Consider the following 14,872-nt stretch of genomic DNA (forward strand, 5'->3'; position numbering starts at 1 on the left):
AAGGGGTCAGTGTTTTTGTCCTTCCCTCCCAGCATCTTCTGCTGTGTACAGGGGCTGCTCCCGGCTGGCACTCTGGGGAGCTGGGCAGGACATGGCCACTAGCGTTCTCTCTTCCCGCTCTCTGCGGTGGGCGCACATCCCCGCCTCCGGCCTCACTCGGTGCACTGCCCACCGGAGGAGCAGCGGGCGGAGCTCTGCACCAGGATGCCACAGCGCCACCAAGCGGGCAATGTCCCCGCAGCCCCTCGAGCGAGCCGCGGCGGGGGGGACCGGTGCAGCCTCTTCCCTGCAGAGGGCGCTGTGCTCGCTGCGCTGCCGGCTCCCCGGCACACTCAGCCCTCTTGGCTGCGCGCAGCGGTGCCAGCGCAGCCGCTTCTTGTCGGGTGGGAGGGTCTTGGCTGCCGGCTCCACCTGAGCGCGGCTCCACGCCTGCTTCCGCCTGCAGAGCCAGCGCCGAGCTAGCCCCTCTCGCCGCCCGCCCGGCCCGTGGCGCCCGCGCACCATGCAGAGCTTCCAGTACCCGGAGGCCTATCGCGACGAGGCTGCGGTGAGTACAGCCCTGACCCCGCCGCCTTTGTCTGCAATGGGCGGGTGGCACCCCCGGGTTGCTCCCGAGCAGCTGCCCAGCCCCTGCCCGGCACGTGGGGCCCTGCTCCCGGCCGGCCCCGGCTCTGCGCCTGCCGGGCGTGCTGGGAACTGACAAGGTAGGGCTGGGACTGTCTCTGCCGCTGTTGCCCGCAGAGGGGAGCGGGGCACAGGCTGAGGAAATGGCATTCCCTTGGGGTTAGGTGGAGGGGCAGTGCGCTGTGTTTTCGGCCACTCCGGTAGGGCCTTCCAGCTGGGGAGCCCCAAATGCTGTGTAAACCGGAATGTCCCCTCCCCACCCTATCAGTTAGGAGAGTATTAGCAACCCCATTTTACAGATGTAGATATTGAGGCTCTCCCTTCAGTGAGAGGCTAAGTGACCTGCCTGATATGCTAGTTAGCAGTGCTTGCTTTGAGCCTAGGATGACCAGACAGCAAATGTGAAAAATTGGGATGGGGTGGGGGGCAATAGTAGCCTATATAAGAAAAGGACCCAAACATTGGGACTGTCCCTGTAAAATCGGGGCATCTGGTCACCCTATCTGAGCCAGCTGGACAAGGGTCTTTCCTTTGTTTTTGTTTTCTTTCAGGAAACTTTGTTAGCATGATGTTATAAAATTGTGCTTATTATTTTTGTTGCTAATCGCTGTCAGTATTGTATGATGTGGTGCGGTTTGTAGCACTGGTGTCAGTGAAAGGCAAATCTTGTCAGCAACATGTGTACTTAACAGTTCTGAACTGTGAGCTTCATCCCAAACTTGAAAATGTTTTCTCACAACCCTCACTATTTTTTTTTTCAGCTAAGCAGGCAGTAATGCTTTAGATTTCACACCCTTGATAAATAAAAGTATAATCTTTGTCCAGTAAATGGTACTTACGTTTTGTTTTAGTTTTATAGAACTAAAGAGGTGCTCCTACTGGAATTCTGCACCACTGTGCAATGCAGAATTATCCAGATTAATGTTCCCCTGTGCTGCTGGTGCTGACAGCAGGAGTGTGATTATATTGTGTTATTTATAGGGCTGTCAAGCGATTAAAAAATGTAATCATGATTAATCTTGCTATTAAACAATAATAGAATACCATTTATTTAAATATTTTTGGATGTTTTCTACATTTTCAAATATATTGATTTCAATTACAACACAGAATACAAAGTGTACCTTGCTCACTTTATATTTATTTTTGATTACAAATATTTACACTGTAAAAAACAAAATAAATAGTATTTTTCAATTCACTTCATACAAGTACTGTAGTGCAATCTCTTTATCATGAAAGTTGAACTTACAAATGTAGAATTATGTGCAAAAAATAACTGCATTCAAAAATAAAACAATGTTAAACTTTAGAGCCTACAAGTCCACTCAGTCCTACTTCAGCCAGTCGCTCAGACAAACAAGTTTGGTTACAATTTGCAGGAGATAATGCTACCCTCTTCTTGTTTACAGTGTCACCTGAAAGTGAGAACAGGCATTCTCATGGCACCATTGTAGCCGGTGTCGCAAGATATTTATGTGCCAGATGTGCTAATGATTCATGTGTCCCTTCATCTTCAACCATCATTCCAGAGGACATGCGTCCATGCTGATGACAGTTTCTGCTCGATAACAATCCAAAGCAGTGCAGACGGACGCATGTTCATTTTCATCATCAGAGGCTATGTCTACATTACAGCCGGGATTGACGTTCTGAGATCAATCCACCGGCGGTCGATTTAGTGGGTCTAGTGAAGACCCGCCAGATTGACAGCAGATCATTCTCCAGTTGACTCCTGTACTCTACTTCCCCCTCCCCCCCCCCCGATGAGAAGAGTAAGGTAAGTCGACGGGAGAGTTTCTCCAGTCGACCCGCCCACAGTGTAGACCCTACGGTAACTCGACCTAAGGTATATTGACTCCAGCTACGTTATTCACGTAGCTGGAGTTGCGTAGCGTAGGTCAACTTGCAGCGATAGCGTAGACATAGCCTGAGTGAGATACCACCAGCAGAGGGTTGATTTTCTTTTTTGGTGGTTCGGGTTCTGTAGTTTCTGCATCTGAGTGTTGCTCTTTTAAGACTTCTGAAAGTATTCTCCACACCTTGTTCCTCTCAGGTTTTGGACAGCGCTTCAGATTCTTAAACCTTGGGTTGAGTGCTGTAGCTATTTTTAGAAATCTCACATTGGTACCTTCTTTGTGTTTTGTCAAATCTGCAGTGAAAGTGTTCTTAAAATGAACATGTGCTGGGTCATCATCCGAGGCTGCTATAACATGCACTATATGGCAGAATGCGGGTAAAACCATGGAGCTGGAGACATACTATTTTCCCCCAAGGAGTTCAGTCACAAATCTAATTAATGCATTATTTTTTTAACGAGCATCATTAGCATAGAAGCATATCCTCTGGAATGGTAGCTGAAGCATGAAGGGCCATACGAATGTTTAGCATATCTGACATGTAAATACACCTCTACCTCGATACAACACTGTCCTCAGGAGCCAAAAAATCTTACCACGTTATAGGTGAAACCGCGTTATATTGAACTTGCTTTGATCCACTGGAGTGCGTAGCCCCGCCCCCCCGGAGCACTGCTTTACCGCATTATATTCGAATTCGTGTTATATCGGGTCGTGTTATATCGAGGTAGCGGTGTACCTTGCAACGCTGGCTACAAAGTGCCATGCGAATGCCTGTTCTCACTTTCAGGTGACATTGTAAATAAGAAGCAGGCAGCAGTATCTCCTGTCAATGTAAACAAACTTGTTTGTCTTCGCAATTGACAGAATAAGAAGTATGACTGAGTGGACATGTAGGCTCTAACGTTTTACACTTTTTTGTTTTTTAGTGCAGTTATGTAACCAAAAAAAAAAAAATCAGCATTTGTAAGTTACACTTTCACGATAGAGATTGCACTACAGTACTTCTATGAGGTGAACTGAAAAATACTATTTATTTTTGTTTATCATTTTTACAGTGCAAATATTTGTAATAAAAAATAAAGTGAGCACTGCTCACTTTGTATTCTGTGTTGTAATAGAACTCAATATATTTGAAAATGTAGAAATACATCCAAAATATTTAATACATTTCAATTGGTATTTTGTTGTTTAACAGCGCGATTAATCACGATTAATTTTTTTGAGTTAATCGCATGAGTTAACGGCGATTAATCAACAGCCCTAGTTATTTCGGTAAAATATGCAGAATTTTATGGAATTTTAAAATATTGTGCACAGAATTTTTAATTTTTTGGTGCAGAATTCTCCCAGGAGTACAGAGGGTAACAGTGTTGTGTTAGTATAGGGATCGGCACCCTGGGTAAGTACCCTGGCGGGCCGGGCCGGTTTGTTTACCTGCCGCATCCGCAAGTTTGGCCCGCAAGTTTGGCCCGCAAGTTCACCATCCCAGGCCAATGGGGGTGGCGGGAAGCGGCGTGGGCTGAGGGATGTGCTGAACTTGCGGACGCGGCAGGTAAACAAACCGGGCCGCATGCCAAAGGTTGCCGATCCCTGTGTTAGTATAATCATAGGACAAATAAAGAAAGGAATCACTTGTGGCATTTTCCCCAAAGAGTAATGTCATTGTTTGGGTATAAGAAATAAAAGCTAAACTAAATCTTAAATTTATGGCAACTTTTAAAAAAATTACATATATAATTTATGTAGAAAAAACAGAGATTTAAATTTTCCAAAAGTGACTAGCGTATTGCAGGTTTTTGGATCACCAACTTGAGACTTTTAAAATGGCCTGAATTCTATAGTGCAGGTGCTCAGTGTGTCCAAAAATCAGACCGTTTTGAGGGGTCTCAAGTTTAGCATCCAAAAATTGAGGCCTCCAAAATCTCTAGTCTCTCTTGGAAAATTAAGGCCTTAATCTAAATGATGAAAGATGCAGAAAATTAGAAAGTTTATCATCTTATATGATGATGCACCTGTAAGACTCTCACTTTGCTTTCTGTACATCAACATTGAGAACATATATTTCTAACACTTAATACCTCTGTGTTCAAATGGTGAAACTGATGTTCATTAAAAATAATGTAGGTTCTATTAAAACTGGTTGGTGTTCTCCCCCCGCCTTCCTGTCCCACAAAAGGCAGTACTTTAGGCCCTAATCCTGTAATACATAGGTATGTGTTTAACGTCCCTCATGAGAAGAAGTGTTTGCAGAATTGGAGCCTTAGTTGATACTGGCAAAAAGATCAGCTTGACTTCCTACTTTTAAAGCTGAGTGAATTATAAAACTTGAAATGTCCGAACTAGATTCACACCCTGCCTTGCCATGCAGTAACTTGTCATGTAGACAAGCCACTACTTAAATAATTTTCCTTGGTGTCATTAATACTGATAGAACAACTACAGTCAAACATGCTTACTCTTAAATAATTGGAAACTTTAATTACTGAGTGACTGTAAAGGTTACTAGTGAAATGAAGTCACAATTCCAGTTGAACACTGGTTTTGTGGCCGTCTTAATTGTGTCTTCAGATTGCTGAGCAAGACCATGAAGAGGATGTTAAATGATGGTTGGTTTGGTTTGGTTTCCCATATGAAAAGAGTATAGGATTTATATGTACCTTCTAGCAGTGTGTATAACTCCTGATAATCATCTGACTTTTTCTTTCACTGTGACTGCACTGACTTGGCCACCATTCTCCTGGCCATAGAATATTGCTCATTTTGGAGCCAGGAATTACTGGGGTGTTTACTCGAGTGGTGCTTCTTACTTCCCAGATCTGTTGTTCCACAGAGCCTTCATCTTGATGTGGATCATTTGCTAATTTCAAAACAAAACGAAGTTTGCTTTTGTGTTTGTTAAAGAAATGTCTCTCTCTTAAATTCAGGTACATGATTACCATGGGTGTAAAATATGCGACCCGTATTGCTGGCTGGAAGACCCTGATGGTGAACAAACAAAGGTAACTTTTTAATCTATAAAAAGAACAGGAGTACTTGTGGCACCTTAGAGACTAACAAATTTATTAGAGCATAAGCTTTCGTGGGCTACAGCCCACTTCTTCGGATGCATACGAAAGCTTATGCTCTAATAAATTTGTTGGTCTCTAAGGTGCCACAAGTACTCCTGTTCTTTTTGCGGATACAGACTAACACAGCTGCTACTCTGAAACCTGTCACTTTTTAATCTATAAAATTGGATGTTTTGACACTCCTCTCTTTGTAGGCCTGCAAAATATTGGTAACTTTGTAATGCAGGGAGATTGTCAGCAGTAACAATACTCTTTGATATCAATGAAACAATGGTATTAAGACACCAAATCTTGTGACTTTGTTAATGTAGAGATAAAGATATTAAACAATTTAGATACTTCACATCTTATTTATAGTGCAGCCCACATCGGGGTGCGGCAGTGGTAATAACAAAATAATGCTTTCTGCTTTCAGCACCGCCCACACTATAAAACTTGTTCCAGCAATCTTGCCCCACATCGACAGATGATTCCTGAATATTAAAGGTTACCGAACTCAAATTTCTGTTTCAAAATGTTCTAACACCTAAAATTACTGTAGCCAAAATAGAGGAAGAAGGCTGTCTTTTCTTTAGTTTGTGTATTTGACAGCAATTTGTGTAAAGTTTCATTCCCCTCCCCCCCCCCCCCCCGTATAAGCAAGATAGCTCTTGATCTTGGGATTACTCTTGTGAATAAGGTTACACATGTGTATAAGTGTTTGCAGGACTGGCCCAAAAGTAGTCAGGCTATCATATTAGAGTAGGTCTTTCATGCAGCACCAGGAGGGAGAAAACTATTTGATTAAAAATAAGAAATAGTCATAGGAACTCGGGAAGGCTGGGACAGAAGTAGTGTCTGAAATGGCTATTAACTTTTTTTCTTTTAAGGTGACTGTTGTCACAATTCAGGGCAACTGCACCAGTTTTCCCCCCCCCCCCCCCCCCCCCCCCGTGGTCCAATAAGGGCACATGCTCTCAGGCTTCCGACTCTGCAGCTGTCACCTGTCTTGGGTAAAGACACATGTCTCTTTCCCTCATGACCAGGATTTTTCCAGACTACGCAATTCCCTGCCTACACTGAATTCCCCAGCAAGTCAGACTGCCTCAGCAGGCCCATTGTGTTTTTCTTCTCAGAGGCTGTAAACAGTGTAATTACCCATAGCTTTAAGTTACAACACAGCTTTTCCTAAGTAAGCACACTTATTCTTAAAATAAAAGCATTACCGAGACAATATTTTAAAATAATAAAAAAAATCTACAGGCATGCTAATAAGCTTACCAGATCACCAAAACTCTATATAAGGGCTTTGGCAGATGTACTATCCTTTAAACAGCACCAAGGATTTTTTTGTGTGGTCACAAGTTCACAGTAGCTGTTAGCTCAGAACAAGTACGCCCATGAATCTGTGATTTTTTTTTTTTTTTTTTTTTTTATAGTTTGGGTCTTTTATTCTTAAAAACCGTGAATAGGTAATTCGTCAGACAATGTATTTTCCTCAAGATGTAGCTTTAATAGGTTGGGCCCGGAAGTGGGGAATTAGCATTCCCGTCCCCCAGGTATTTCTCTAGGTATCCCACTAAAATTTGTTTATCCACAAGTTCCTCCTGTGTCCCATTGTTCTAAAATAGCCCTTTGAAGCTCATAATGCTTGCCAGCTTTTGCATTAGTCATGTCTGCCTCCTAGAGATGTTGCGTACAGTCCCACAATAATACATAAATATTTGCATTTTTAATATGAACTCCTAAAATGCTTAATTCAATAAGGTTTAATTTAATTCGTTAAGGCTTAACTTAATTCAAGTAAAAGTATAAAAAGGCAGGCCATGAAAGAATTTGAAGATCAACATGTTAGACAAAAAAATTAACTGCAACTTTTTTTTTTTTTTAAGTACATCAGAAGCAGGAAACCTGCCAAATAGTCAGTGGGGCCACTGGCCGATAGAGGTGCTAAAGGAGTACTCAAGGAAGAAAGGCCATTGCGGAGAAGCTAAATGAATTCTTTGCCTCAGTCTTCACTGACTTCACTGCAGAGGATATGGGGGAGATCTGCACACCCAGTACATTCTTTTTAGGTGGTAGATCTGAGGAACTGTCCCAGATTGAGGTGTCGAGAGGAAGATTTTGAACAAATTGATAAATTAAACAGTAATGAATCACCAGACAGTATTCACCTAAGAGTTCTGAAGGAACTCAAACATTAAATTGCAGAACTACTAATTGTGGTATATAACCTATTGCTTAAATCAGCCTCTCTACCAGATGACTGGATGGTAGCTAATATAACACCTATTTTTAATTAAGGGTCTGGAGGCAATTCTGGCAATTACAGGCCAGTAAGCCTAACTTCAGTACCAGGCAAATTGTTTGTTTGTTTGAAACTATATTAAAGAACAAAATTATCAGACACGTAGATGAAAATGATATATTGGGAAAGAGTCAACACTGCTTTTGTAAAGGGAAATCATGTTTCATCAATATTTTAGAATTCTTTAAGGGAGTCAACAAAAACGTGGACCAGGGTGATCCAGTGGATATAGGGTACTTGAACTTTCAAAAAACTTTGACAAGGTCCCTCACCAAAGGCTCTTAAACAAAGTAAGCTGTCATGGGATAAGAGGGAAGGTCCTCTCATGGGTCACTAAGTGCTTAAAAGATAGGAAACAAAGGGTAGGAATAAATGGTGGTTTTTCACAGTTGAGGGGGGTAAATAGGGTGTTCCCCCAACAATCTGTACTGAGAGCTGTGGTGTTCAATATATTCATAAATGATCTGGAAAAGTGGGTGAACAGCATGGTGGAAAAATTTGCAGATATTAAATTATTCAATATAGTTAGGGCCAAAGCTGACTGTGAAGAATTACAAAGGGATCTCACAACTGGGTAACTGGGCAACAAAAAGGCAGGTGAATTCAGTGTTAAGTGCACAGTAATGCGTGTTGCAAAAAAATAATCCCAACTATACATCCAAAATGATGGGGTCTAAATTAGCTGTAACCATGAAAAAGATCTGGGGTCATTGTAGATAGTTCTCTGAATACACCCGCTCAATGTGCAGCGGCAGTCAAAAAAGCTAACAATGTTAGGAACCATTAAGAAAGGGATAGGAAATAGGGACAGAAGCTGGGACTGGATGGTACGGGGTGGATCACTCAAAATTGCCTTGTTCTGCTCATTCCCTCTGAAGCATCTGGCACTGGCTACTGTCAGGGAGAGGATAATGGGCTAGATGTCCCCAGTATGGCCATTCTTGTATTCAATATGGTTTGTCCAGGATGTTTCAGGAAATTGCCGTGTCTGTCACAACTATAATTTTAGGGTTGCACCATTTAAAGCACTGGTGTGTACTGTCAAATAGAAAATGGAGATCAGCGCCTTGATTTAAAAGTTAATCGATCTTGGAGGGTAGCAGCCCATTAGTGAGATTATGTCTAGTATATTATTTATGTATTTACAAAAAATTTAATAAAGCAGAAGGTGGTTGAAGAATAATGGCTGGAAATGTACTAGAAGCATCAGTAGCAATTGTTAACTTATAGAAATAACTATGACTAAAAAAGACCAAATCAGTGTATTATGCTCCTACCACAAATGTTTTAGGGCCTGAGCCAACATCCAGTAAAGTCCACTGTAGTCTTTCAATTGACTCCATTGGGCTTTGGATAAGGCCCCGATGAAATATATCATCACTGGGGTTAATACTGCTGAGAGTTTAAAATGCAAGAGGGCTTGGAGAATTCTGATAGATTTATTAAATAAAAGGGATATGGTAGAGTATTCCATTTCACTATCGGATGCTGTAGGAACTATATTACTTGCTTTGAGTAGCAGCCTGACCCCCACCCCACCCCATTCTGTCTACACTGCAATTGCAGTAACCCAGGGCTCAGACTCAGGGTCCCAGGACCCTGCGGGGCTGGAGGATCCGAGCTTGACTTAAGTTGGCACCCAGGGTCTGAGCCCTATTGCTTTGCAGTGTAGACACAGCCTCGCTTGACTCAGGTCCTGGGAGTCAGCTGGACTTCCTTAGTCTCTCTATCCCTACAATCCGCAATCACTCTATCGTAAATGGAAGCTACCCCACCCAAAGGGCAGCAGCTCAGGTCCGCATTAAACCATTAACTCCTGATCACTGATCTGCAAGCACACTGTTGGGAGAGCCTCCTGGGTTTGCAATGGAGAGTGAACCGATCAAGCCTTTTGCAAAGCGAGTTGCTTCCTGGTAACATGCAGTAAAGTTTTCCGCACAGTGCACCACAGTCCTAGGGCCATAGTGGCCACATTTCGGGATGCGGGGAGGGTGGCTAGGAAATCCAAAATATGGTTACTTCGACTTGGATCTCTCACTGCAGTGTGAACGCCAGAGCCCTAGGTTCAAGCACAGGTGAGAATAGTCTTTTTATGTAGGGTTAAGATGCAGTGTAGACGCTCAAGCCCAAGTTTACCTAACATTGGTCAGCTGACTTGACTCCCACTAACCCTGGGCTTACATTGCAAAGCAGACATACCCTGAGAAAAGCTGAAATGTTGGCCCTGCGTGCTAAGCTGCTGCTGCAGAGCCTCTTGTAGTTGTCTACCTACTTTCCTCACTGGCCTCTTGCTCTGCAGCAGAGGGAAGAGGACATGGGTCTGCTTTCTCTCTCCTGCGGGGAGCAGGGAATTTGATACTCCTGTCTTCCTCCTCATCAAAAGGGGTAGGGCGGAAGAGGAGGGACAGCCACGCTTCCAGCAGCAGAACAAATAAGCAGGGACTGAAGGTGTAAGAAGTTTGGACTACCCAGGGTGCTTCAGAGACCTGTGCCCATCCCTCCCCTTCGCCCAAAGGCTTTCCATTTCTTTGTGGGCTGAGGGTGCTTCTCAACACTCCCAGTCCCCCAGGTAACTTGGGGGGGGAAGGCGGGCGGGCGGGAAAGGGTATAAAATCTTACTCAGCTGACCCCATAGATCACTTTTATGTCTTCTGCTTTGCTTTGAAGGAGCAGCCTGTGTCATTTGTCTCCATAGAGTCAGTGTTGCCTGCAGCTGATGCTGCCTCCCCTGCTTTTGCTGGAGTGAGCAACCCCAGCTGGGGGGCATAGTGTCCTTCCTAGAAACAGGAAGGAAAGAGGGAATCTTGAGTTGAGGGTAAGGTGGGGCAAGAACCTAATGTTAACTTTAAACAAACAAGATCAAAATTAGTCTCTTATGCAAATGGACCCTCTGTTATTTAAGTAGGTGCTAATGTGTATATATAGGTGACCTTTAAAAAAGTTGTTGTTTTGTTTTTTTAACAATCGTACTTACCCCCTCCATACCTCATTCTCCAATCCTGTTGTGCCTTTGTATGTTGTTTAGAAATGCTACCACGTGTAGCTAGACTGATCTGAATCCTAGAATATCTTCTCTTTTTTCTATATGATTTTCAAATTCTCCTTGAGTCAGGCATGCTTATCCTTACTGAGGGGAGGCACCTAACATTTCATCCAACCAACTCCATAGATAATCTTCGCTGTCTTCTTTTTACACTGTTATGTACCCATTTAAGAGATACTGCGTTTGAACTCTCCACCTTGGTGCTATCAGGCTATTATTGCTAATGCAGATTGGCTGCAAAATACTGAGGTCAAATTATGTGAAGAGCCTACTTTAAATTCACAAGAGTAAAGAAATTCCAAGCTAAAACTGAAAACTCTGATATTCTCTCCTACCAGTGCGACCAAAGCAGTCACCATTAAAATGCGGTCATGATTAAAATATTGATATCTACATCAGATATTGAATTACGTTCTTGTGAACACACACATAACAGTGGTTGAATTTAGCAAAAGTGTAATGATGTGCTAAGGTGATCCTGAGTGCTTATACATCAATTCATAACATGCATGAAACTCTTACCCAATGACTGTTTGGGTCAGGGAGATTATACTAAATGACTCGCCCTTTATCTGGGCAGTTGAACCTTTTCTGAGGTTCCTTTGTAACGCAGCTGCACGAAGAGGGTTGATGTCCAGGCTGTCCCGTTGTGGCCATTCCATCCTAGAGGAGGAGCTCTGAACAGGGGGTTGGGGTGGACTGTCGGTGATGTTTCCAGGAAGGAACAAGGAACAGTATCCTCTGAGCATTGAGAGGCAGTTCTGAAGCTGCTGCTGCTTGGTGATGAGGCAATGGTGCCATACCTGAGGTTTGCAAGAGGGACTTGCCTGTGAGCAATTCGTGACCATCTCTGTTCAAGGAACCAGGACTCATGTATACTTCATAAGTAAACATATTATAGTAGTAATACGTTAACCCCATGTCACTGATTTTACCTCTGACACGAAACTGATCAGCAAGGGCTGACATCTGCTGCTGCTTGGCAAAGGGGCAAAAGTAATCATGCATCTGCTATAGCAATACTGTGATTTTTAGACCAATACCCTTAGGAAATAAGCTGAATACTAAGCTTATCCTAGTGGGTGTTATCTTTGAAGGTGAATTGCAAGAGGTTTCTCCTGTTGGTTGGCTGTCTTTAAAGACCCAGCTTCAGCATTAGCTGCTGAATGCCCTAGGAATAGTGGGCGTATGAGCAGACATGTAACTTTGATTGTTGCAAACTGCCACCTTATCAATCACTTCTTGCTGTGGAGTGCCTCAATATGTACTCTGCTAGTAATATAAACACCACAAAATGGGACAGAAGAATATCCTACCCAAGGAAGGAAGGTCCTTCCCTCTCCAGCCCCTATATTTAGATAGTGCATGCAGGACAGGAAATAACCGTAATAAAGGAAACCATATAGAATTGCTGAATAGTGGGGTCACGGAGAAACGGTACTTCTTTAAAAACAACAAGGAGTCCAGTGGCATCATAAAGAGTAACAGATTGTTTTATATATAGAATAATATATGCCTGTATCTGCAATTTTCACTCCATGCATCTGAAGAAGTGGGTTTTTTACCCACGAAAGCTTATGCCCAAATAAATCTGTTACTCTTTATGGTGCCACCAGACTCCTCATTTGTTTTTGTGGATACAGACTAACATGGCTACCCCTCTGATACTCCTTTGTTATACTCCATTTTCGAGTCCATTTATATAGCAGCTGTGACAACAGCAATAGAGCATGTACTGGAACAAGTAATTGGATTGAGATTTGTGATCAGACTTTGCAGTTTTGGAAAAACAAATTGGAAAAACACTTCCGATAATCCCTTCAAGTCTACATTTTAGGCACATTTTGCACTGTTGATAAATAAGTTAAAATCACTTAATCAACCCTCAGAACTTGAAGAACAATTGCAGTTAATTCTTACTAATCCCGGTGATCTTCCAAATGTCTGTCATTTATTGCTTGTGTGTTTATTTCCCCTCCCCCCCCTTTTCTCTTATTTATGGATAAGCTATGTGCTCATGAAAATAATGGGCTAGTTGCTGTGTACTGTATCCACTTCTGTGCACTCATATGCCTACAAGCTTAAATCCTAACCTTCAATATGCCTTTTTTTCTCCTGAAGCTTTTTTGATCACACCATATCCTATTTTATAGTATGATGAGACCGTCATTTATGACATTGTAATATATTTTAGAGAGTTTGAAAAAAAAAATCTGGTTTATGTTATGGCATAATATATGGTCGGTGACTAATAATGCTTTGGGTGGCATTGAGCTAAAATTTGTTACTTCATCACAGGGCTAGAACATCTTTATAATCCAGCATAAAAATAGGCAGGAAGAGCACTTCTCAGCTTTACGGCCTCCTTTTCTTATTTATTCCTCTGTTTCTATTGTATGCAGTTCAGTCTGTGTGCATGAGGTTTGCTTATTACCTTTTGAAGGACAACAGAAGAAATACTATACATCTTATTTTTATGTAGTGACTGTGATACCCAGTATTGCAAAATGTGTCACCAGAAATGTGTGTCTGTCATAAACTAAAGAGAAAAAGAGGATTTAAGGTGAAATTTAAAGTGAGGCTTGGGAGCCTCAGTCTGAGTATCACTGCGCTAAGAAGGCTTTTGCTCACCTGTGAGGGGGAGGCTTGCTGGACGTCGAACAGAAGTGGGACAGCGCTCCCAGACAGAGTTATCCAGGCCTGAAGTGTGTAAAAGCAACTAGAAGAAAGGGAGAACCTGGCTGCCTCCATTAGTAACTGCTACTGCATAAGGCTATGTCTACACTACAGAATTAGGTCGGATTTATAGAAGCCGGTTTTATAGAAACCGGTTGTATGCAGCCGATTGTGTGTGTCCTCACCTAAAATGCTCTAAGTGCATGAAGTCGGCGGACCGCGTCCACAGTACCGAGGCTAGGGTCGACTTCCGGCGCATTGCACTATGGTACCTATCCCACAGTTCCCGGAGCCTCCGGCGCCCATTGGAATTATGGGTTGAGATCGCAATGCCCGGATGATGCAAAGCAGTGCCGCGAGGGGTTCTGGGTACATTGCGTCAGGCCCCTCCCCCGCCGTCACAGCAACGGCAGACAATAGATTCGTGCCTTTTTACCTGGGTTACCTGTGCAGACAACATACCACGCCAAGCATTGAGCCCGCTCAGCTCAGCGCACCGTCACCATATCTCTTCCGGGTGCCGGCAAACGTGGGACTGCATTGCTAAACAGCAGCAGCAGCTTACTGCCTTTTGGCGGTAGACGGTGCAGCATGACTGGTAGCCTTCATTGGCGATCTGGGTGCAGGCAGCTGTGGGGCTGGCAGCCGTGGTGCTGCATTGCACCAGCCCCTTGCCTTTTGGTAGAAGATGGTTTATTACGACTGGTAACCGTCGTCGTCGTACTGCAGTGGCTGTCGATCATGGGCACCCGGGCAGACAATGATGGTTATCAGTCATAGTATGCTATTTTCTGCCAGGCGCCCTGCTGGCTCATTGCACGTTAGCAGAGTCGTAGTATGCTATTTTCTGCCAAGTGCCCAGTATTGTCTGCTAAGCACCCAGAAGAGGCCGATGGTCATCTGGGTGCTGGCAGACATGGGGCTGGCAGACGTGGGGCTAGATTGCTACACAGCAGCAACCCCTTGCCTTTTGGGCAGAAGATAGTATATTATGACTGGTATCCATCGTTGTCACACTGCAGTGGGTATCATATTGTGCAGTAGACCTGAAGGCTTACTGCCAAGCGCCCAGTATTTGCTGCCAAGCACCCAGAAAATGCCAAGGGCTATCAGTCATGCTGCGCCGTCGTCTTAAGATGTAAAAAATAGATTTATTCTCCATTCATTTGCTTCCCCCCTCCCTCCTGCTAAACCCAGGCTTTTGAGTTCAATCTTTGGGGGGGGGCATTCTGTGTGACACTTGTTTGTGTTTCTCCCTGATGCAAACCCACCTTTCTTGATTTTAATTCCCTGTACCTGTACGCCATGTCGT

General features: G+C 43.5%; 1 protein-coding gene across 1 annotated transcript in view; it reads left to right on the top strand.

Annotated features, from left to right (window-relative positions):
- Window positions 1-399: 399 nt before the first annotated feature.
- Window positions 400-14,872, top strand: part of PREP (prolyl endopeptidase) — a 162,269-nt gene continuing 147,796 nt past the window's right edge. Inside the window, exons 1-2 of the mRNA XM_026653937.1 lie at window positions 400-547; window positions 5,411-5,485. Of these exons, the coding sequence (XP_026509722.1) occupies window positions 503-547; window positions 5,411-5,485 (120 nt within the window). The 5' untranslated portion in view covers window positions 400-502. The remainder of the gene's footprint in view (window positions 548-5,410; window positions 5,486-14,872) is intronic.

The sequence above is a fragment of the Terrapene carolina genome, unplaced genomic scaffold (genome assembly GCF_002925995.2).
Source record: "Terrapene carolina triunguis isolate 2854851 unplaced genomic scaffold, T_m_triunguis-2.0 Scaffold42, whole genome shotgun sequence".
Lineage (NCBI taxonomy): Eukaryota > Metazoa > Chordata > Testudines > Emydidae > Terrapene > Terrapene triunguis.